The 23,510-nt window shown below is 35.8% G+C and overlaps 2 protein-coding genes across 2 annotated transcripts in view; one reads left to right on the top strand and one right to left on the bottom strand.

Annotated features, from left to right (window-relative positions):
* Nucleotides 1-23,510, bottom strand: part of LOC144971353 (uncharacterized) — a 113,555-nt gene that overhangs the window by 481 nt on the left and 89,564 nt on the right. Inside the window, exon 6 of the mRNA XM_078912087.1 lies at nt 1-1,442. This exon is cut by the window's left edge and continues 481 nt beyond it. Within this exon, the coding sequence (XP_078768213.1) occupies nt 1,269-1,442 (174 nt within the window). The 3' untranslated portion in view covers nt 1-1,268. The remainder of the gene's footprint in view (nt 1,443-23,510) is intronic.
* The window catches only part of LOC144971352 (G-protein coupled receptor dmsr-1-like), a 59,076-nt gene that overhangs the window by 3,887 nt on the left and 31,679 nt on the right, over nt 1-23,510 (top strand). The gene's annotated exons all lie outside the window — the stretch shown is intronic.

Genomic DNA, 23,510 nt, shown 5'->3' with positions numbered 1-23,510 from the left:
TCATATTATATAATATATATAACTCAATTCATGAAATTTGCGCATCTTTCGGGTTTTCTCTGCCAGCCACACATATGTCATCACTTTTACGGCTATTTAGGTCCGCATAGGGTAAAATTGAAATATCTTGTGACGAGAGAAAATGCATGATGGTGTATAAAAAGTCTTATGAAAAGTACAAACGCGCAGAGCGTGGTCACTTATTGTCCGATTCGGCTATAAGGTCTAATGGCCTAGGATTTGAGTTTCGTTCTAAGCGGTGAGAGGGACATAGTTGAGTCGTCAGAAAAGACTATATACTCACATTATTTCCCCGTACTCATGTGTAAAATGAGTACCTAGCCGTAAACAGCGCGGTCTTGTCGGGAAAAAGTTATAATATCACCTTACAGGCGTCATGGTTTCTCCTACATTTCACGTGTTGCTGTTGGCTAAAAACCCTTTGTAAAGCGCATTGAGTACATTAACTGGATAACACGCGACTTATACAAATGCCTTAAATGCTTAATATATTCTATTTTATGATTGTTAAAAGCGTTAGGTTAACTTTTTGTCACTCGTCTTCCTGCCAGGAACCCCTTGTAATACGTTGTGAGAACTTTTAGTGAATATTCATAATTTTGTTATAGAATTATAAATTCTATCAATCAGACTATAAACGTTCAAAATTTCAGACAGTTTTGGCTGTTAGCACATTGTACCGGCTGGCAGATGTTGTGGGTGTTTTACCTAACCGCATCAATAAGCCGAGAATAAACTACTCAGCTATGAGTTTACGAGGGCGACGCCCTTGCCCAAGCTTCATGTGCGGCTATGTTGTCCAGTGGTATGACACTCGCTTTCGGATCGGAAGGTTCTGGCTTCGATCTTCGCTCGGCGCACAGTTGAGTCCTTGGAAAAGACTCTTCACTCACATTCTCTCACCGTGTTGTTTTACGGTCAGGGACCCTTTGTAAAACATTTGAGCACGTTTGGTGGATATTGCGCCATATAAATGCTCAACTTTTGTTTTTCACGTTCTTGACAATAAATTCACTTTTAGCATCTCAATCACCATGAGTGATTGATGCGGTGGGTCACATTACTGGATATTGCGCAATATATTCAATTTAAAAAAATTCAAAACGTTTATTTTAGGCAATTGCCAATATAACTTATACAAGAATATATTTTCATCAACAAATCAAATATAAAAATTCAAATCTGTTTTTTTTAAAATATAGATTTTACTAAGAGTGAACTGAAGGGCTGCTTTGGCCCTCGAAAATCTAATGTGTTGTCATATTTTCCTGGCCACCACCACCTGCCGCTTTCCGAAGGGGGGTAGAGAGTTGTTGAACTATATTAGGACCGCAGAACTGTGTCTTATTTGGAAATTTCTCAGCTTGTGTTGATTGATTTGCAAGAGCTCGTGACCGCAATTCAACTTTTCCATGAGGTCTCTGTCGGGGAAAAAATAGGCAAAATAAGTGTGATGTCAAAATTGGATTCAATAGTCTGATGCCACGCCGTCCAGCAACGGCGGCCATCTTGGTTCGAAACAAAGAAAATCATTACTTTTTATTCTTCATGCTGGCTAGAACTTTTCATATGCCTTGTGATCAGAATGTGTAAAAGTCAAAACATGATCAAATTTATGAGGTTTTTTTCCTCTGGATACGCTTTTATGCTCGTCGGAGAAAGATTTCATACGGGCGTCCGCCATTGTTCAGATAGTTTAGAGCCAGTGTTACTAAGTTACCATGCATCTTTAGGAAGGAAGTGACGTTACGACTGTTGAAGAGTATTCTGGTTCCTATGTGTGAAACCAGTCCTTCGGAGGAATGTCCACATACATTGTGCAACTAATCTTCTGGTTTCAGAGCGGTTTTCTTGCCAGATCGTCAATAAAGAGAATTCCTCTTTGCTCTTTTATGTCCCGTAATTATAAGAATTTGCCAATACATCCCGGTACTAAAAATAGATATGTCACGTGATGACTCAATACGTAGCCTATTCATTGTTGTTTATTCGAGGGGGAATTCGAGCCAAAAAAAAACTATTGAATTGTGCAAATTAGGGTTGAATGCATGAAAATTATATATGATGTAGAATATGAAAAATTGAGCTTTATTGAGCTTTATATAGCGCAATATCCACTAAATGTGCTCAAAGCGCTTTACATGGGGTCTCTGGTCAACAGCAACATTTAACATGTAGGACGGGGCATGACGCCTGTTAGGCGATATTACAATTTTTCGGACAAAGACAAAGCTGTTAACGGCCAGGTAATCATTTTACACCTGAGTACGGTGACAGAATGTGAGTAAAGGGCCTTTTCCAAGGACTCAACTATGCGCCGAGCGCGAGGCTCGAACCCAGGACCTTCTGATCCGAAAACGAGTGTCATACCACTAGACAACATAGCCGCACATTAGGGTTGAAAGCATGAAAATTACATGTTGTAGAATATGACAAATCCTGTAATTTATGCTTTGAACCACTCTGAGAGATCAGTATTAATTTAGATACAAGCTGTTTAACTCATTCAATCCTAGAGATTTTAGGTACTTTTCAAAATTGGAAAAAAATATATTAAAAATGAGCATGTGCATAGATAGTTTTATTCAACTATCAGTGACATGTAAAAATTAAGAACATACGCTTTGATACTACGCCTATAATTTGTCTCAGAAAAGTGTAATAAATAGGCATGGGGTAAAAGTAACCCGGTGTATATTACGGATATAGTCGGTGTTAGGGTTGAGTGAGTTAAGATTGAAAAATTTTGAAATGGACGACAAAATAATTCGAGTACTAATAATGAATAGGTTACATAAAGGTGGCATAACTATTTCAGTAGCAGGATGTATAGGCAGAATCTTAGGATTACGGGACGTAAAAAACCGATGATGGATGATCTTTATTGACGTCCAGCTTATATTTAGACTAGAAAATAATATCCCATCACTCTGAAACCAGAAAATCAATTACACAAGGTATGTATCCAGTCCTCCGGAAGACTGGTTTTTACACTTCCAATGAAATAGGAACTGGGTTTCTTTACATAACACATTTTCCCCTATTAGCGTGGAACTCTCTTTCTGCTTTGTCTGAAGCTGTATTTTTTAACAGGGGGTGGGGGTGTGGGAGGGTGGGGGGCAACGTGGCTTAGCGGTACGGTTTTTGCTTCTTATTCGAACGGTACCGAGTTCGATCACCCGTCGCTCCGCTGTGTGGCATTGAGCAAACCACATCGCCCTCACTCAATTTGCGGCGCTGCACTGCGGTTGACGCCTGGGTTATTCCCTTAGAGACAAATTTCCTCATGGGCTGAACAAATGATTTGTTAAAAATTTTATTTTTCATCCAGCATTTTAGATCTTCAGCTTCCACCTTTTCCTGCTCCCTAACTGGTCACCTTGATTCCAATAATTTATCCCCGCCCTGTCATTGTTGTACTAGTCTTTGCTGAAGAATTGTTTTGATTTCGAAACGTTTCTCAATATACAATATGTTGTAATTTTTGGAAGCTGTCGTGTTTATTTTTTCTTTATATCTGTATTCCATAGCTTAAACAGCCTTTTAAAAAAATTTCCTGTCGAGGCCCACTTTGAATATAGATAGAATGCGCTTGGCCAAGGAGTTCACAACATTGCCATCCGGAAGTATAACGGACCAACACACAAACTCTGTGTAACCATGAACTTTAATAGTCTGGTTAATACAGTTTAGTGAGAACAACTCACAAACGCGGATGGCAAAAACAATAACAAAGGCCTGAGTGACATCATCTTCGAACTATCTATACAATATGTTGTTATTTTTGGAAGCTGTCGTGTTTATTTTTTCTTTATATCTGTATTCCATAGCTTAAACAGCCTTTTAAAAAAGTTTCCTGTCGAGGCCCACTTTGAATATAGTGCTGGATTAATGAACGGGGTATTGGAAATGCGATAGCATTTTAGTAACAGATACCATGGTTTGGAAAACATAGTGCCACGCACTTAGTTAAATTACTCACGCCATTTGCTAGCCAGATATCACGCGCCGACACACAAAACTATGTGTAACCTTACACGTTTATAGTGTGATTAACAGAATTTAGTGAGTACTAATCATTAAAATGGCTGGCTAATAACAGTCACAAAGATCTGAGTCACGTCAATTTTGTTACTAATATATATATATATATATATATATATATATATATATATATATATATATATATATATATGTATATATATATTTTTCTTTCGATACGACAATTTTATTTGTAATGTGCCCAGAGCCTCCAACCAGGGGGATAGGTTGCGCAATATAATTGTGCAATATTTTTATTATTATAATATATATATATATATATATATATATATATATATATATATATATATATATACATTATATATATATATATATATAAGCCATTTATAAAATATTTCAAGTATACATATAATCAACTTATACAATATTGTTTAGAGCATTCGCTCTCATCAGGAAGTGATAGTGAAAGTAGATTGTTGTGTTTATCGAACTTTACAGTCCGATAAACACAACAATCTACTTTCACTTTCACTTCCTGATGAGAGCGAATGCTCTAAGCAATGTTGTAGAAGTTGATCATAATTATAGTAGAAATATTATATAATAATAATAACAATAAAATATTGCACATTTATATTGCGCAACCTATCCCCATGGTTGGAGGCTCTGGGCGCATTACAAATAAAATTGTGTTATCGAAAGAGAAACATACACACAAACAGCCATCCTCTCCCACCACCCACTGCCTCAAACACGCCAATACCACACACACACTCATCCACGTACCACTTAAACACACTTGCAACACAACACATTCATGACAGGTACGCAAGAAGCATTTAAAGCTGATCACAAGCATAGGCTTTTTGAAAGTAGTATATTTTTAACCGATTTTTTAAAATGTTCAGTGATGGGGATCTTCTTAATGGAGCAGGGAGTGGAGTTCATTCCAAGTACGAGGGCCAAAGTGGGAGAGCGATCTTTCTTTAATCTGGTCATGGGTATTTCAAGCAGGTCGTTTGTTGCTGACCGTAGTGTCCGAGGTAGTTTATTAACTGTGCACAGTTCCTGGAGGTAATTCGGGGCATGATTGTTGAGGCATTTGTAAACGCAAGTGGATGCCTTGTAATCGATGCGCTCACGCACTGGCAACCAGTGAAGGTTGAAGAGTAGGGGTGTTGCTTCATCGCGTCGTTTTTTTCTCATGATAAGGCGTGCAGCATTGTTTTGAACTCCTTGCAGGCTCTTGATGTTTTCTGACGTCGTACCGAAGAGAAATCATTGCAATAGTCCAATTTTGAGAATGAAATAGAAGTTACCAGCTGCTGGCACGCTTGTTGGGTAATAACGTCTCTGATGGAGCTGATCTTTATCCATTCAAATACAAGTTTTCTTTTAAGGCCTTTCACTTGATCGTTCATGTGCTGCTCAGAGTCCAGAATGGTACCAAGTAGTGTTGCGTTGTTTTCAAGATTTATTTTGTTGTTGTCCATTTGTGATCGTGGAGTTTTCGATTTTTTTGATGTTGTTTTTGCTCCCGATAGCACCAACTTCAGTCTTGTCTCCATTTAATTTGAGACTATTTCTGCACATCCAAGTATGTATGTTGTTTAGGCATTGTTCACATTTTCGATCAATGTTGCAATTTGTTTGGTTGGATTGGTGTCGTAAATTTGACTGTCGTCGGCATACATAATACATCAAGCCTATGGTCACGAATAATTTATCCTAACGGGGATGTGTACAAAACAAACAAGACTGGGCCTAAAACAGACTCCTGAGGAACACCAAAATGAATTTCTTTTTCGTTGAATTTTTTATTTCCTATCATAACTATCTGTTTCCGATTTTGGCGATACGAATGGAACCAGCTGAGAAACACACACATATATATATATATATGTGTGTGTGTGTGTGTGTGTGCGTGTGTGTGCATTTGTGATATTTTTTATCTTGCCTTGTTTTTCTTCTGTTTTTTTTTTTGTTTTTTTGGTTTGTTGTTGTTTTTTTTTTTTTTTTTTTTTTTTTGTCAAAGGAAAACTGGCTGTAAAATAATTCCCCATTGTCAAAGAAGCAATGATGTTCATGTCGCGTTCCGGAAGTATGATATTGATTTTCCCACAATGCCCACTTCAGACGGCAAATTTCAACATTCTCCGTGACGCTCTTATGTCAATAAATCCTTCCTTCTAATAGAATGGGTTGATCACAAGGCTTACGAAATGCAAATGTTAGAAGAAAAGGAGGATAAATGTGTGGTTTTATTTTATATATATATATATATATATATATATATATATATATATATATATATAATATCTAGATCTCCAGATAATTGCTATGATATTTCTTACATAATCATCATCATCGTCATCGTCATCGTCATCATCGTCATTATCATCATCATCATCATCATCATCGTCTTCGCCATCATCATCATCATCATCATTAACAACATCATCATCATCATCATCATCATCGTCATCATCATCATTTACATCAACAAAGTGGACCGTCATACCAGAATCAAAACGGTTCACTACATATGCTTATAGTCAGATCACTGTTCGAAGTCCAGCAAAATATCAAAGATTTCGACACTGTGTGCAACGTGTACCGATTTAGAGGTCTGATAACCCAGATTGTTACGGGCTTATTGCAATAATGTAAAAGCTCCCATACCAACGCAAAGTATTGTTCGAACTATGGTACGATTAAAGTCCGCACCGTTGAGCCACGCTGCCCCCAAGTTATCCGCCATCACTGAGACGACAATATTTACCATAGCAACCGCCACAAGAACAAAAAAAATGTTCTTTGTAATAGAGAGTAAAGAGGTAACTAAGGTAAATACCAGCGAATGAGACCCATTTATTCGTGTGAGACGGATATCGTTCTGCGCATGTGCATGACAATTGGCTTCAACAGTCATGGCGTCACTTCCCTCGTAATGACGCATAGTACCTAACTTAGTAATTGGCTCTAAACTATCGGAACAATGGCGGTGGCCCTTATGAAATATTTCTCCGACGAGCATAAAAGTGTATCCAGAGGAGAAAAACATTATAAAAATATGATTATGTTTTGACTTTTATACATTCTGATCACATGACATATGAAAAGTTCTAGCCAGCATGAAGAATAAATAGTACAAAATCTTCTTTGTTTAGAAACACGCTGCTCGCCGTTGCTGGGCGACGTGACATCAGACTATTGAATCCAATTTCGACAATATTTCTTTACAATTAAAAGAGAAGCCATGTTTGTCTTGGTTACCGTTGCCGTCTGATATCCCAAGGCAGATTATGACATAGAACATTATACGCTTTTCAAACACAAATACTGATCTCGTTAACCCTTATCCTCAAAACAATTTGTCAATCTCTTTAACCCCTTCCAAAAATGATTCTCTTTGTAACACATTCCAAAAACAAATGTTTCTCTTTGTTACGCTTTCCAAAAACAAAATACGGCTCTTTCTAACGCTTTCCAAAAACAAATGCTTCTCTTTGTAACGCTTTCCAAAAACAAATACGGCTCTTTGTAACCCTTTCCAAAAACAAATACGGCTCTTTGTAACCCTTTCCAAAAACAAATACGGCTCTTTGTAACCCTTTCCAAAAACAAATACAGCTCTCTTTAACCCTTTCCAAAAACAAATTCTGCTCTATTTAACCCTCAAATTATCAATTACAGTAAAATTTGTTTGTCAAGACACAAAGAATATTTTCTTTTTTTTCAGATTTGCTTTTTGCATCATAAAAATTGAAGAAAAATAATCCTTGTTATAGCTATAGGAACGTAATGCTGCTCTAAAACTCTCCTTTTGTTGGAAACATGTATAAAATATAGTATATATACTTATTGCTTTTGAGATTGAGTTAAATAATCAATTTTGTTCTAGGGAAGAATAAACTTGAGACTTTAGCTGTTATATAGGGCAGTATCCACTAAACGTGCTCAAATCGCTTTACAAGGGTTCCTGGTCAACACCAACACGTATCGTTGTAGAACGAGAATGATTAGGTCTGATAAGGTGGTGTATTTATTTTAGAAGTTGGATGTAAAGGAAGAATCTCACGGTTACGGGGCGCAAAAGAACGAGGTCGGATGATCTTTATTGACGACCGACATATGTGATCCTTCGCCTCAAAACGGTATAAGGTCGGGTTGGTTAAGATGTTGAAAATTGAATTAATAGCCAGAAATATCAGACTTGTGTTGAGTTTGCATGTTTTATTGAAGAGAATGGATACCATATTTTAGGGTGTTAATGGCAACAATTTGTATTTCTGACCAGTTTAACATTTATTTCGGCTTTCAAGCATTTGGTTCGTTCCGACATAATGCCGTTTTGAGACGATGGGTCACATATATTTAAACTAGAAAATTAGATGCCATCACTATGAAACCATAATATCAATTACACAAGGTATGTATCCAGTTCTCATAAAGACTGGATTTACACTTGCAATGAGTTGGAATCAGATTTTTGACATCGCACATTTGTTCCGTATCAGTGTAGCATCATTATCGGTTTAAGAAAAGGTGACTAACCATCATTGTCACCGCTTTCTACACATTTGCCGCCTACACGAGCGATCACACACACACAAACACACACACACACACACACACACACACTACACACCGATGATTGCCAGATGGCCAATTTGACAGAATAAATGACAAGGCTTACACATGAAATGCCGTATTTTGCTCTATGTTGGGAGTACTGAAGTAGAAATGACGTAAAGTAAAATTCAGAATGAATGACAGTTGATGAATTTATTTTCGTCTGTGTCATGCAATGTAGGAGGAATGCCATATAAATATCAGTGGAAACCTACAATATGATATCATGGTATAAGGCAAAGGATGTTTACAAACTTGAATGTTCACGGTATAATTTTATTTCACATTAGCAACATAATCGATCGGAGATAAAGTGGCACAAAAAGTGATTTCGAGCAAGTCGTCATATTTGGCAGTCTCTAAATATAAATTTGGCCGTCCTTACTTGTTAATATCTGTAAGTAATGCGGTCGGTTGAACCTAAGTCATAACAGCAAAAGAATATCATTCGAACGGGAGATGTTTTCACATTATTCCACCTTATCAAGTTCATTTTTCATGAAAATGGAATAATTCGTTAAGCTAAACAATAATAATAATAATAGATCTGGAAGAGATGTGTGACAAAAAGTGAAGTCGTTCGTCCGATTCGCAAAGCGCAGCGAACAGAAATGTAAACAATACGGCGTTCTCAATACTTTAGTTTCCCATTTTATTTTATACCACAATTTTCCCGTTTTTCAGCAAGCTCTTGTGTTTAACCAGGAACTCTGTCAGAGTAGTTCTATATCAAAAATCATTCTTTATTATAAGAAGTTTCATTGTGCAAAGTTTCATGCTTTTACCAACATTTGCACAATTCTTATGATATTTGGTCCTAACGGTCCCCACTAAAAGGTTAGCGGCTGGATGCGGTTCTGACCTCCCATTAGACAGGGGATGCTTACTGTGTCTTCTATCCCCCTATATCTCTTTTCCAACTGCTTTCTGTCTTTGTCTTGGAAAGAGATTACTTAGTTTTGTCTCATCCTGACCAGAGTCCTTGACTGGGATGGAAACAGTCGAATGTATGGTTATATTTTTGGGAGATGATTTTTTTCTTTTAAATCATCTATCTGTTATGTATTGTATTTTGTTTTTAATATATGATTTGTTAACATTTGACTGTGTTCCTCTTAGTGTGGGCTTGTGTTTGTGTCAGGACGAGACATTTAGGCGATCTCAAATCATGCACAATAATAGTGTGCTCTTGGAATTTACCTCTACTCCCTATTAGTGCAATTTCCCTTTGTCTTTCTTTTCTTGTTTGCTTTTAATTGTAAATCTATATTTCATTTCCTTCCTTTTTACTGGCGCTGAAATGACCCCCATGTGTCGCAAGTGACGTAACACCTTTAAATATTTTAAAACATTAATGGCGTGGTTAAAGCCAATGTTTGCTTTAATGATTGAAAAATGAGCTGTGAATTATGCCTCAAGCTGAGATTTTTCTTGATTCAAAAACATCATAGCCGATATGGTATAACAATATTATGAGATTGATTTAACATTGTTGCAACAGAAAATATTTGACGTTGGTTTGATAGTAATTGTCATTATATCACTGAGGCCATATAATTTGAGATTTAAGATCTTCAAATAAGGACACGTTGTATGTGACTATCGTTCTCAAATGGTATCCTATCTAGGCGGTGTGTTTGTATTTGCACATCAGATCACTTATTGGTGAAATGGAAATACCCTCAGACCAACACAAAACATAGTCCAGCCCAACAATGTTAAAACGGGCCGGTAATTTCGTTCGGTAATCATACCTGTTAATGTGTGCACGTCGTATCGGTTACATTTCATTGCTTTAAATTTTTTACTTCATATATTAATTGAAGAAAACTCCTTTACTCCGTTTTTCCCGTTTTGAGATATTGAGGATTATTTCCCCTAAAATTTCTCATTCCGTCTATTATTTTATCATATTTAAACTTCAAATTCACACAAATCTAAGGAAATTATTGTGTCAATTAATGCTTAAAATAAAAATTACATTTTAATTCATTTCATGGATGGAAAATCTCAAAAAGAAAAAAAATCGACTTGACGAGTTTTGGGAAACCAGCCTTCAAATGTTTTCTTCCACAAACAAATATTGTCCTCTATAATCTTGGAAAGGTTAATGGTGGGATTAAGGACACTCTTCCCATCTCTAATGATTGCAGAATGTGCTGTGAAATCTGCCTCGGGCTTAGATCGTTCTTCATTCAAAAATATTATAACCGATACGGTGAAACAATGTGCGGCTATGTGGTCTTGTGATATGATACTCGCTTTCGGATCGGAAGGTCCTGGGTTCAACCTTCGCCCAGCGCATAGTTGAGTGTTTGGAAAGGGCTATTTACTCACATTCTCTCACCGTACTCTGGTGTAAAATGAGTACCTGGCCATGGCCGTTACCAGCTTTGTCTCTGTCGGAAAAAAGTGTGATATCGCCTAACAGGCGTCATGTCCCGTCCTAAATGTTAAATGTTGCTGTTGGCCAGGGACCCCTGGCGCTTTGACTACGTTTCGTGGATATTGCGCTATATAAAAAAGCTAATTTATTTTGTTATTTCATTGAAAGGGGTTTTACTTTTATGTTTTTACCAGGGAATATTGGGAACCATTTTAAGCCAACCTCTTATAAAATGGTATCGGAAGTATTGTAATAAAGGAAGTACATAAGTACATGTTTTAGACCACGATCGATCCCGGGAGCAGTCTGACCCTTCTGTCTACTCAGCAGTGAATGGGTAGCTGGGTCTCTTAGATAGGGTGGTAAGTACTTTCCTATCAAAAGGGTAGCAAGCAATTGCTATCGTCCGTTTCACGTTATAGAAACAGGGATAAACTCCGGCTCCACGGGCCTAAAGGTTCTGAAGGACTACTTTTTTACTTTTTTTAAAAACGAAATATATGCCACAGCGTATCACAAGCCTATAGTCATAAATAAAACGTTCCTGCTTCACTTTATAAAACACGAGTTTATAGAATAAAAAAAATTAGAGCGGTTATATAGAGCAATATCAAATAAATGTGCTCAAAACACTATACAAAGGGGCCCCTAGCCAACAGCAACACAAAGCTTGTAGAAAAAGACATAATGCCTGGCAGGCGATATTGCAACTCTTTGTCTGGCGGAGATAACATTGTTAACGTCCAGATACATATCTTACACTTGAGTACGAGCCTTTTTCAATGAGATTAACTGTGCGCCACTCACAGGGATACTCGAACACTGGACTTAAAGGAAGTTTTAAGTGATACTAGGCTGCTAGAAGCTGTTGACTGTAAAACGTAATAAACAAAAATGAATATACCATCTTCAAAAAAGAACAAAATACCAACTACCGAACGTTTCGTGTTCAAAACCCTTCTTCAGCCAACAAAAAAAAAAGAATAAAGACAGAGACATTAATAATGTTTCTTGCTTTTCATAAGTTTTAAGTAAGTCGAGATTAAAAGTTGATTTTAGAATTTAAAGTGTCGACAGAAAAAGTCGCATTATTTAGTATTATTATTATTCTTTCTTATTATGCTTGGTGAAGGTTAGCGGTCAATACGCATTGCTCCATTATTATAATAATAATAATAATAATAATAATAATAATAATAATAATAATAATAATAATAATAATAATAATAATAATAATAATAATAATACTAATAATGATAATAATAATAATAATAATAATAATAATAATAATAATAATAATAATAATAATAATAATAATAATAATAATAATAATAATGATGATGATAATAAAAATAATAATAATAATAATAATAATAATAATAATAATAATAATAATAATAATAATAATAATAATAATAATAATAATGATGATGATGCTAATAATAATAATAATAATAATAATAATAATAATAATAATAATAATAATAATAATAATAATAATAATAATAATAATGTACTTTATTCATCCAAAGGAAATGTTATTCCATCCCTCTCCCTAAATATCAACGCGTAATGATATCATGTTTACAATAATGATATTTGATGTCAGAGTATAAATCGTTAAATGTCACTAGAATTAGATTTTTGAAAAAAAGAAGTATCTTATCTTATCTTATCTTACTAAAGGCTTAATATAGGAATTATCCTTTAAATGCCTTATACAATAGTTTATAATTACAGAATCTCATATAGCTTGCATTGTATCATTCACAGACGGTTTTACACAACTTTGAATGTCAGGAAAAATATATCAATATGTAAAATACTATCATAGAATATTGGTAATTGAAAACTGGTCATGATCGAATGAATCATAAATGTACAAAGTTCATAGTACAATGAAATATTAATGACAAAAATAATCATAAAAGCAACAACGATAATAAGTATACATAAGTCTCTGATAAATTATTATTTTACATATTTTCAGATGTCATGCATTTTACTGGTCGACATTTACAAACCAGTCTACAAAATCATGAAATTAATGGAAAAAATTATATCCACATGACAATTTAAAGTTAAAAAGATAAATAGATAAATAGATAAATAACTAAAGACACAAAAAAAAAACAACAAATAAATGAATTGATAAATAAATAAATAGAGAAATAAAAATTGATAAGATCAGCTTAAATTCAAAAATTAATCAATTAATTAATTTATTATTATTATTATCATTATTATTATCACCATTATTGCCATTACTATTATTATTTTTATTATTATTATTATTATTATTATTATTATTATTATTATTATTATTATTATTATTATTATTGTTATTATTATTATTATTATTATTATTATTATTATTATTATTATTCATTTTTTATTATTATCATTTTTATTACTATTATTATTATCATTATTATTTTTATTATTATCATCATCATTATTATTTAAATTATTATTATTATTATTATTATTATTATTATTATTATTATTATTGTTTGAATATTTTTGAAAATTTCTTTTACCCGGAGATGACGAAATCGGAATCGATTAAGGAGTAGATTAAAAGATTTCTTACAATCCTGCATTTCGGAAATCGAACTTTGTCGAACACGTCCGGAATTCCAAAAAGGAAAAGTGTAAGAATCGTATATTTTGGACTGGTTTATTGACAAAGACGAAGAGAAGAGGGTGGTATAATGAGACAAAGGTCGACAGTTTTAAGAGTTTGAGAGTTTTTTTATATATAGAGCAATATCCACTCGACGTCTTAAAGCGCATTACTGGGGGTCCCAGGCCAACAGCAACACTTGACACGTAGGACGAGACATGACGCCTGCGAAGCTAAATTACATTTTCCGGACAGAGCAATGCTGTTAACTCACTCAACCCTAACACCGACTATATCCGTAGTTTACCCGAGTTACTTTTAACCGCATCCCTATTTATTACATTTTTCTGAGACAAGTTATAGGCGTAGTATCAAAGCTAATGTTTTTAGTTTATACATGTCAATAGTAGATGAATAAAACTATCTATGTACATGCTCATTTTAAATACATTTTTTCCAATTTTGAAAGGTAATAAAATATTTAGGATTGAGTGAGTTAAGGTACTCATTTTACATATGAGTACGGTGAGAAATTGAATGTAAAGAGCCTTTTTAAGACTCAACTATGCTCCGAGCGAGGCAGAACCCAGGACCTTCCGATCAGAAAGCCAGTGTCGTACCTCAAGACCACATAGCCGCACAGATCTGGAACAAAAGATCTTAAATAGAAGTCGGTCTGAACCCAGCAATTCATAGACGTTATGAATGAAAGTTTAAAACTTAAGCAACGAAAAATAATTGATATTGATACTTCTTACAATGACTGTTTGAAGTAGTCCCAATAGGATTCAATAGTCTGATGTCATGTCCGCCCAGGAACAAGCAGCTTGGTTCTAAACAAAGAAATTCTGTACCTTTTATTCTTCATGCTAGCGAGAACTTTTTCACATGTCATGTGTGATCAGAATGTATAAAAGTCAAAACATGATCAGATTTATAATGTTTTTCTCCTCTGGATACACGTTTATGCTCGTCGGAGAAGTATTTCAAAAGGGCGTCCGCCATTGTTCCGATAGTTTTGAACCAGTTACTAAGTTAATAATGCGTCATTACGAGAGAAGTGACGTCCCGACAGTTGAAGCGTATTACAATTCTTTTGGCGTTTGTTTTGGTAGCTACACTTTAGATCTTATTACTTAAGATTTGGCGTTTGTTTTGGTAGCTACACTTTAGATCTTATTACTTAAGATTTGGCGTTTGTTTTGGTAGCTACACTTTAGATCTTATTACTTAAGACTGTTATAATATCGTCTATTCGTTCCTCCTTTCATTTCCTGTGTGTGCTTAACCGAAATATCTAACGGATGCGTTAAGACTGGATGGGACCATAATATGCATCTATTTAGAAATATGTGAAACGGTTTTGGCCATGTGAGCGAAGTCCCAGGTTTGAGAGAATTTGCCAAGATGACGGTCAATTAAATCGATCGATAATAGAAGGACGAGTTTTCTGGCCAAATGTATCAATATGTTTGTTTTTTTCCAGAGTACGTCATAATAGTCACAGGACTTAAGATCCAAAGTGTAGCTAAGACTGCGCCAAAAAGTTGCTTATTTTGTTACTTTGGCCAAAAATATTCTCTAAAACTAATAAATAAAACAAAAAATTCACTTTATTCATCCCATAGGGGAAATTTGCCTCTAGGGTCTATTAAATCGATCGATACTTGAAGGACGCGTTTTCTGACCAAAGTGCTAAATATGGGTTTTTCCAGATTACGGCTCTATTGTCGTTATATATATATATATATATATATATATATATATATATATATATATATATATATATATATATATATATAATAAAATATATATATATATAATATATATTATATATATATATATGTATATATATATATATATATATATATATATATATATATATATATATGTGTGTGTGTGTGTGTGTGTGTGTGTGCTTTCAATTCCGGTGTATTGTGTAACCGGAATGTGCTCGGGCGTCGTATAACATGTGAATGTATAAAAGCAAACACGGGCAATAACAAAAATTATGGGCTCCGTGAATTGGTCAAGGGAGATAATAAGAAAACGTGCCGGATGAACGTAAGGGATCGGAGCAAAGAGAGAAGATGGCCGTTAATGGATGCGAGCAAACATGGTCCTGCAAATATTATTTCGATGTTATTAATTCCACATCAAACAAACTGCCAAAGACACCAGACACACACACACACACACACACACACACATGGATATATACACACATTAAAATACAAACACAGCACACACATACACAGGCATAAACAAACACAAACACAGATCTGCACTTAAAACACGCACTTAGATACATCAAAATGCGTTATATTACTTACAATACATGCAGAAAAATAATTTGAACAACAACAATAGAAGAACGTAATATCAAATATGGAAAGTTGCGGGCTCAAAAGCCCCACTCCAGTCGATAGCAACTAATTTTAAACTTTAATCAATACGTCACGCTATATCCAGACAGACAACAGGCCAAGTTCTTGGATTGTCGGGTCGGCAAATGCTCAACCTGTCGTACTTCTGGTATAAAAAAAATTTGACCAGAAAACTCGTCCTTTAATATCAGTCGATTTAAATGACCCTCATCAAGACACAATTCTCAAACATGAGCCTTTATTCACATTCTCTCACCTAATCTCAGGTGTAAAATGAGTACCTGGCCATTGACAGCGGATAAAAATATAACATTGCCTAAAAGGTGTCATGTCTCGTTCTACATGTTACTTGTTGCTTTTGGTCAAGACTCCTTGTAAAGCGCTTTGAACACGTTTAGAGGATATTGCGCTATATAAAAGCTCAAGTTTTTTTTAATGTGTAAAAGCTGGAGTTTTTTAATGGACTTATTGTTGTTATGTTAATATTCACGAACCAACGCAAAATAGTGACTGCACTGCTAAATTAGAAAACAAACAAACCAACAAACAAATACATGACCAATTGTTTACAAAGTATTGCAAACATCCTGGGCTTCCATCAATACGATTGGTCGGTTTATTCAATTTAGACACGTAAGGTTGTTGACACTTTTGATAAATACGGAATTCCTTCTTCATTTCTTAAGACAGAACGATCCAATTGAAGAGCTTATTTTCCAAAACTCTCTATCTCCTTTTTTCCCCCGATAATGAGGATTATTTCCTCTGAAATTTCTCATTTAGTCTATCACTTTATCACATTTAAACTCCAAATTCACATAAATCTATAAGGAAATTCGTGTGTCAGTTTATGATTAAAATATTGTTTACATTTTATTCTATCTCATAGACAGAAAATATCAAAAAGTAGAAAAATCGACTTAACGATTTTTGGAAAAACCAGCCTTCAAATGTATAACGATAGCAAACCACGTGATTGATGCCTAGAGTAAACGAATGGCTTGATTCAGCTTGACTCCATTCGCCATCGGAGACGGGCCAGACATTCTAATAACGTTACGGCCGTTCACCCCCCCCCCCCCCACCCCCAACCCCCATAAAACATTCCAAGTAATATAGTATTTTGGTCTAGTTAGTATTTTTTAAATGTCATTCAGAGCCATTAGGCTCAAGAAGCCGATGCTTATCTCGGTTTCTATAGCGTGAAGTGGAAAATAGCAATTGCTTGCTATTCTTTTGATAGAACGCTAGTCTATTAGAAAGTACTTTCCGTCCAGATAGCAGACCCAACTACCCAATCACTGTTGGGTGGGCAGGGGGTCAGGAAAAAAATTCGAAGAAATAATATATTATTTTCGTCTATAGTTTATAGTTTTTAATGTAGTTAGTATGGGAGGCGGCCATCATCACTCCAATATGTAACCTGCTCTCTCAAAAAACGGTAGTATATAAGTCCCAGGTTTGAGAGTTTTTGCAAAGAAAATGTTCATTTTTATCGATCAAAATTAGAAGGACGAGTTTTCTGACCACAATTTTTTTAATGTATTTTTTTTCAGATTGCAATTGAATAGCTTAGTAAAATCCAAAGTAAAATTTAATCTAAAAATATGAACACAACGAATGTGTATTCAAATCGGGGAACACCATTATAGATAGTATGCGCTTGGATAAGAAGCTCATAACATTGCCATCCGGAAGTATAACGGATCAACACACAAAACTGTGTGTATCCATGAACGTTTATAGTCAGGTTAATACAGTTCAGTGAGCATTACACTCATAAACGCGGATGGCAAAAAACAATAACAAAGACCTGAGTGACGTCATCTTCGAACCACCTATATGATAGACATGACGTGGTTGGATATTATATTGCACAATGCCAAAACACATTTTTGTACTCTGGCCAGAACTATTATACTAGGATTCATTAGTCTGATGTCACGTCCGCCCAGAAACCAGCAGCTTGGTTCTAAACAAAGAAGATAATATGTGCTTTTTATTCTTCATGCTGGCTGGATCTTTTTCACATGTCATGTGATCAGATTTATAATGTCTTTCTCCTCTGGATACACTTTTATGCTCGTCGGAGAAGTATTTCGTAAGGGCGTCCGCCATTGTTCCGATAGTTTAGAACCATTTACTATATTGCTATACGGAGGAAGTGACGTCACGGCAGTTGAACCCTATTAGCAAGAAACGCAGCCCTAATACAAGACATAAGAAAATGATAGATAAACATGCTAGGATAAATCTAATGCTGTGCATTGCCAAAACACATTTCTGATTTTTGGCCAGAAAAATTATAATTTTTCAAAATCGATTTATTGAACGTGTCTCGAAAGATTGTTACCTACATACATACATGCAAGTCTGACAACCGAACTGACTTATGGGCTTAGTTTAACAGTGTTGTAATAGACAATACTTGCGTCATTATTTGAGATGTCCATTACAACAATGAGCCTATAAGGAATTGGGTTATCAGACATGCAATTTAAGTGCACGTCGGTCTCAACGTTGACTCCAAAGTATAACTCTCAGATTTCAGATTTTAGACTTTGGGGCAAGTCGGGGATCACATAAAACAATAAACGTTTGAATTATAATTTTTTAGCCAAAATGTTCGAAAATACGTTTTGTTGTATTTGTCAAAAATGGACAAGAACAGAAATGCCTACTTGAAATCAAAAAGAAATTAGCAGTTTCTAAGGGAAAAAAAAAGAAAAAGTCACTTTCGTTGTGCGGCTATGTAGCCTAGTGGTATGACACCCACTTAAGGATCTGAAGATCCTGGGTTCGAGCATCGCGCTCGGCGCATAGTTGAGTCCTTGGAAAAGCCTCTTTACTCACATTCTCTCACCGTACTCAGGTGTAAAATGAGTACCTGGCTGTTAACAGCGTTGTCTTTGTCCGGAAAATTGTAATATCGCCTGACAGGCGTCATATCCCGTCCAACATGCTAAATGTTGCTGTTGACCAGCGACCCCTTATAAAGCGATTTGAGCACATTTAGTGGATATTGCGCTATATAAAGCTAATTTTTAAAAAAATAGTTTTTGAAATGAATAATTTCCCTCAGCATCTTCCAAAAATGCTCCACCAAAGTCTTGAATATAGAATTTCTAAGGAACTAAATTGTACTTTTCTACAAAATTTATTAAGTCAAAGAAGCGAATGTTGTTGTGTAGCTGAAGCCAAGCATCCGAATTTCTACGAATTTTTCGTAGTACTAGGCAGATCTGCAAGAGGTATTGACGGGTTGCCATGATCCAGGTTAATATAATTGTGTGGCTGGCTGAGAAAACCCCGAAAGATGCGCAAATTTCATTAAATTGAGTCATGTATGTAATGGTGTAGACCACACCTTTCTGATCATTTAGACGTCTACCACTTTAAGTTTTCTTTCTATATCCATTAGTAGGCCAAGTTATGAATTTTATTCTGAATAAAATTTGTTGCTATGGGAAACATTTTATCTTCGATTTTGGTTTATATCTCGAATCGAATCTTGCCGCATCTTCCTGGGATTTCTCAGCCAACCTCACATGTTTTGGTTGTTCCAGAAAAAGGGGAATATCATAGGCATTTTGTACTGATGAGGTCATGGCTTGATGAGGTTTATAATGGAGTTAGAAGACGTTAAAATGATGCAACATTGAATGATGGTGGTTGGAAATGTGATCGCATATCAATCACCACTCACGAATTGATAATGAATAAATGGATGAATGAATGGATGAGGGATAGAATGAATTAGTGAATGAATAAATGAATGAATGAGGAATTAGCGTATGCATGAATGAATGATTGAGTGAATGAAGGAATAATTAGATTAAAGAGGAAGAAAAGGAATGAGTGAATTGATAAATTAATGAATAAATATTGAATGAATTAATAAGTGATGGATGAATGGACGACGAATGAATGAATATATGGGTGAGAGAATGAATAATAATATAATATTATGGGATTTGTATAGAGCTTGAGCCCGTAGTCTCTAAGCGCTTCAGAGCAAAGATCATGTAAATGGATATCTGAATGATATAACGTAGGGACATACAAAACTGTTTGTAAACTTAAGATATTGTAGTCTGATTGATAGAAGTAAGTGAGAACTAATCATTCAAATGGCTGTTTTAAAACAATAACAAAGTGGTTCTAAATTATCGGGAAAATGGCGGACGCCTTATGAAATACTTCTCCGACGAGCATAAAAGTGTATCCAGAGGAGAAAAACAATACAAACCTGACCATGTTTTGACTTTTATACATGCTGATCACATGACATGTGATAAAGTTCTAGCCGGCATGAAGAATAAAAAGCACCGATTTTCTTTGTTTAGAAACAAGCTGTGGTTGCTGGGCGGACGTGACATCAGACTATTGAATCCTATTTCGTTCCATCAGTTTAATACAGTAATAGAGGCATCCATATCAATAGCTTGACAGGCATAGCAAGAAGGGATCACGGGGGAACCATCAATGGGGGTTCTTTATCACGCAATCATCTTGGCCTGTTTCCTTCACACAGAGCACAACGGTCACGAGAATACGCTTCAACAGTCGCAACGTCACTTCCCTCGTAATGACGCATGGTAACTTATGAAATATTTCTCCGACGAGCATAAAAGCGTATCCAGAGGAAAAAAAACAGTATAAATCTGATCATGTTTGACTTTTACACATTCTGATCACAAGACATATGAAAAGTTCTAACCAGCATGAATAATAAAAAGTAACGATTTCCTTGTTTAGAACCACGATGGCCGTGTTGCTGGACGACGTGACATCTGACTATTGAATCCAATTTGTGAAAGAGTTAGTGAGTGATTGAGTTGACCAGACAAAATTCCCTTGCGAATTATAGATAGAATGAAGTTGACGTAACTCAGGACTCTCACATTTAATCACTTAACGCTTCTGTGTTGAGTGATTCCACGATATTAATCCGTTGTCCCGTCAAAAACACAACAGAAAGAACGAAGGGAAATCTTTACGGGCACGAAACACATTGGTTTCAAAGACGTATAATACGGCTATGTGGTCGGAAGGTCCTGGGTTCCAGCGTCGCGCTCGGCGCATAGTTGAGTCCTTGGAAAAGGGTCTTTACTCACATTCTCTCACCGTACTCCGATGAAAAATGAGAACCTGGCCGTTAACAGCGTTGTCTTTGTCCGAAAAATTGTAATATCGCCTAACAGGCGTCATGTCCCGTCCGACATGTTAAATGTTGCTGTTGACCAGGGACCCCTTGTAAAGCGCTTTGAGCACATTTAGTGGATATTGCGCTATATAAAGCTCAATTTAAATTTTATAATATTATGGACATTTTTATTTGTTTACGCCCTTCCACCATGGCATCATAAGATCCCGTCGCCTTGGCACCCCATGAAACAGAATGTCTGATGTCAACAGGAATCACTCATGTTGTCCACTTGAGCAAAGTGGAGGATACTCATCAAATGGACATTTTTGTACTTAAATATCTGATAATAGTTTTATCGAATTTACAACATAATATGAAACCGAGCACTTCCCCGTGCGCACGTGAGAGTAAAGTAGTACTTTAGAGCCATAGGGCTCATAGAGCCAGCGTTTTTCCCGCGTTGAACCGTAGCCATCGTAAAGTTATAGCCTGACACCGTAGCCATCGTTAAGTTATAGATAGTTCGAAGATGACGTCACTCAGGCCTTTGTTATTGTTTTTGCCATCCGCGTTTGTGAGTTGTTCTCACTAAACTGTATTAACCAGTCTATAAAAGTTCCTGGTTACACAGAGTTTGTGTGTTGGTCCGTTATACTTCCGGATGGCAATGTTATGAACTCCTTGGCCAAGCGCATTCTATCTATAGCCTAACACTGTCGCCATCTTAAGTTATAACCTGACACCGAAGCCATCGCTAAGTTATAACCTGACACTGAAACCCAAAAAGACTGGCATTTTAACATCATTTTAAGATTTGTGTAACGTCTCCTGAGTTGTTGTTAGTAGAGCTCAAGGAAACAAGTGATTTCATAGGTTGAACTACTGAATACAACTCACGATTTGTTTTCTTTTCTGGCCAAAGACCATTTTGACGTAATTTTTTGGTCAGTGCCAGGCTATAGATAGAATACGCTTGGCCAAGGAGTTCACAACATTGCCATCCGGAAGTATAACGGACCAACACACAAACTCTGTGTAACCATGAACTTTTATAGTCTGGTTAATACAGTTTAGTGAGAACAACTCACAGACGCGGATGGCAAAAACAATAACAAAGGCCTGAGTGACGTCATCTGCATACTATCTATAAGTTAACGATGGCTACGCTGACACTGACCAAAAAATGACGTCAAAATACCGGTCTTTTGCCACATAAGAAAACAAATCCTGAGTTGTATTCAATAGTTCAACCAATGAAATCACTTGTTTCCTTGAGCTCTACTAACGACAATTCACTACACGCTACACCAACCTAAAAAATGACGTCATACTGCCAGTCCTAGAGGGTTCTAGTGTCAGGCTATATCTTAACGATGACTGCGGTTGAACAGACCTTAGCAATAGACGCCTTTCGTACATTCGTCATAATGTAAATAATGGCAGTGATTGGTAAGCATCGCAAACTTCACAGGTTTTAATATCGATGGTACGTGTCTAAGTAAAATAACATCTGCCTCTATCAATAGAACCAACACAGAATATTCACCCATCTGACTATATAAAAACAATAACAACTAAGATGACGTCACTCAGGTCTTTGATTTTCTTTTTTGCCATCCGCGTTTATGAGTAATTCTCTCTAAACTGCATTAGGGCTAACCAACAACGGGGACTGACTCCAACGACCCGGCACTGCCGTCCTCTGCCGTCTTCCGGATAAAGACGTCGGGCAAAATACTAAAAATAAAGAGATGTGCCGCTAGACGTACGTACCCATACCAAGCTCGAAATAAAACGACAGAGGACGTTGGGTGTTTGGTATGGGTAGGTCTGCCCTAACCAACAAAAGGACAGTATCTCTCAAAAAATCATAAAATCACTTTTTTTTACTAAATCGAATCTCTGGGACATAGGGAAGCTTACAAAGTTGTCAGAATGATCATAACTCAAATATTTTTGAAATTAGAGGCAATCAAAAATTTGCTTGAAACAGTATCCTATTTCAACCCCATCGTTAACCAACAAAATCTTCGGAGTCAGTCTCCGGTGTGGGTTAGCCCTAAACTCTCTCTTTACCGGTCATTTTCAGTATTTTTCTCAAAGATGGCAGGTTTACCCAGCAGAAAAATTGATTTTTTAAAACTCAAACAATCTCTCTACGAAACAACTTTATTTTCTTATTATTTGAACAGAGATCATTCTTTAAAGTTTGAAATGTACAAAACAAATTTGAATATGAAAAATGTATATTTTGTCGTAACAAATGTGACGATTTTGGTGTATGTGGTAAGGAGAGCGTTAACC

Source organism: Berghia stephanieae, chromosome 4 (genome assembly GCF_034508935.2).
Source record: "Berghia stephanieae isolate SIO BIC M18660-M18661 chromosome 4, UCSD_Bste_1.3, whole genome shotgun sequence".
Lineage (NCBI taxonomy): Eukaryota > Metazoa > Mollusca > Gastropoda > Nudibranchia > Aeolidiidae > Berghia > Berghia stephanieae.
This window is presented reverse-complemented; position numbering and strand designations above follow the sequence as displayed.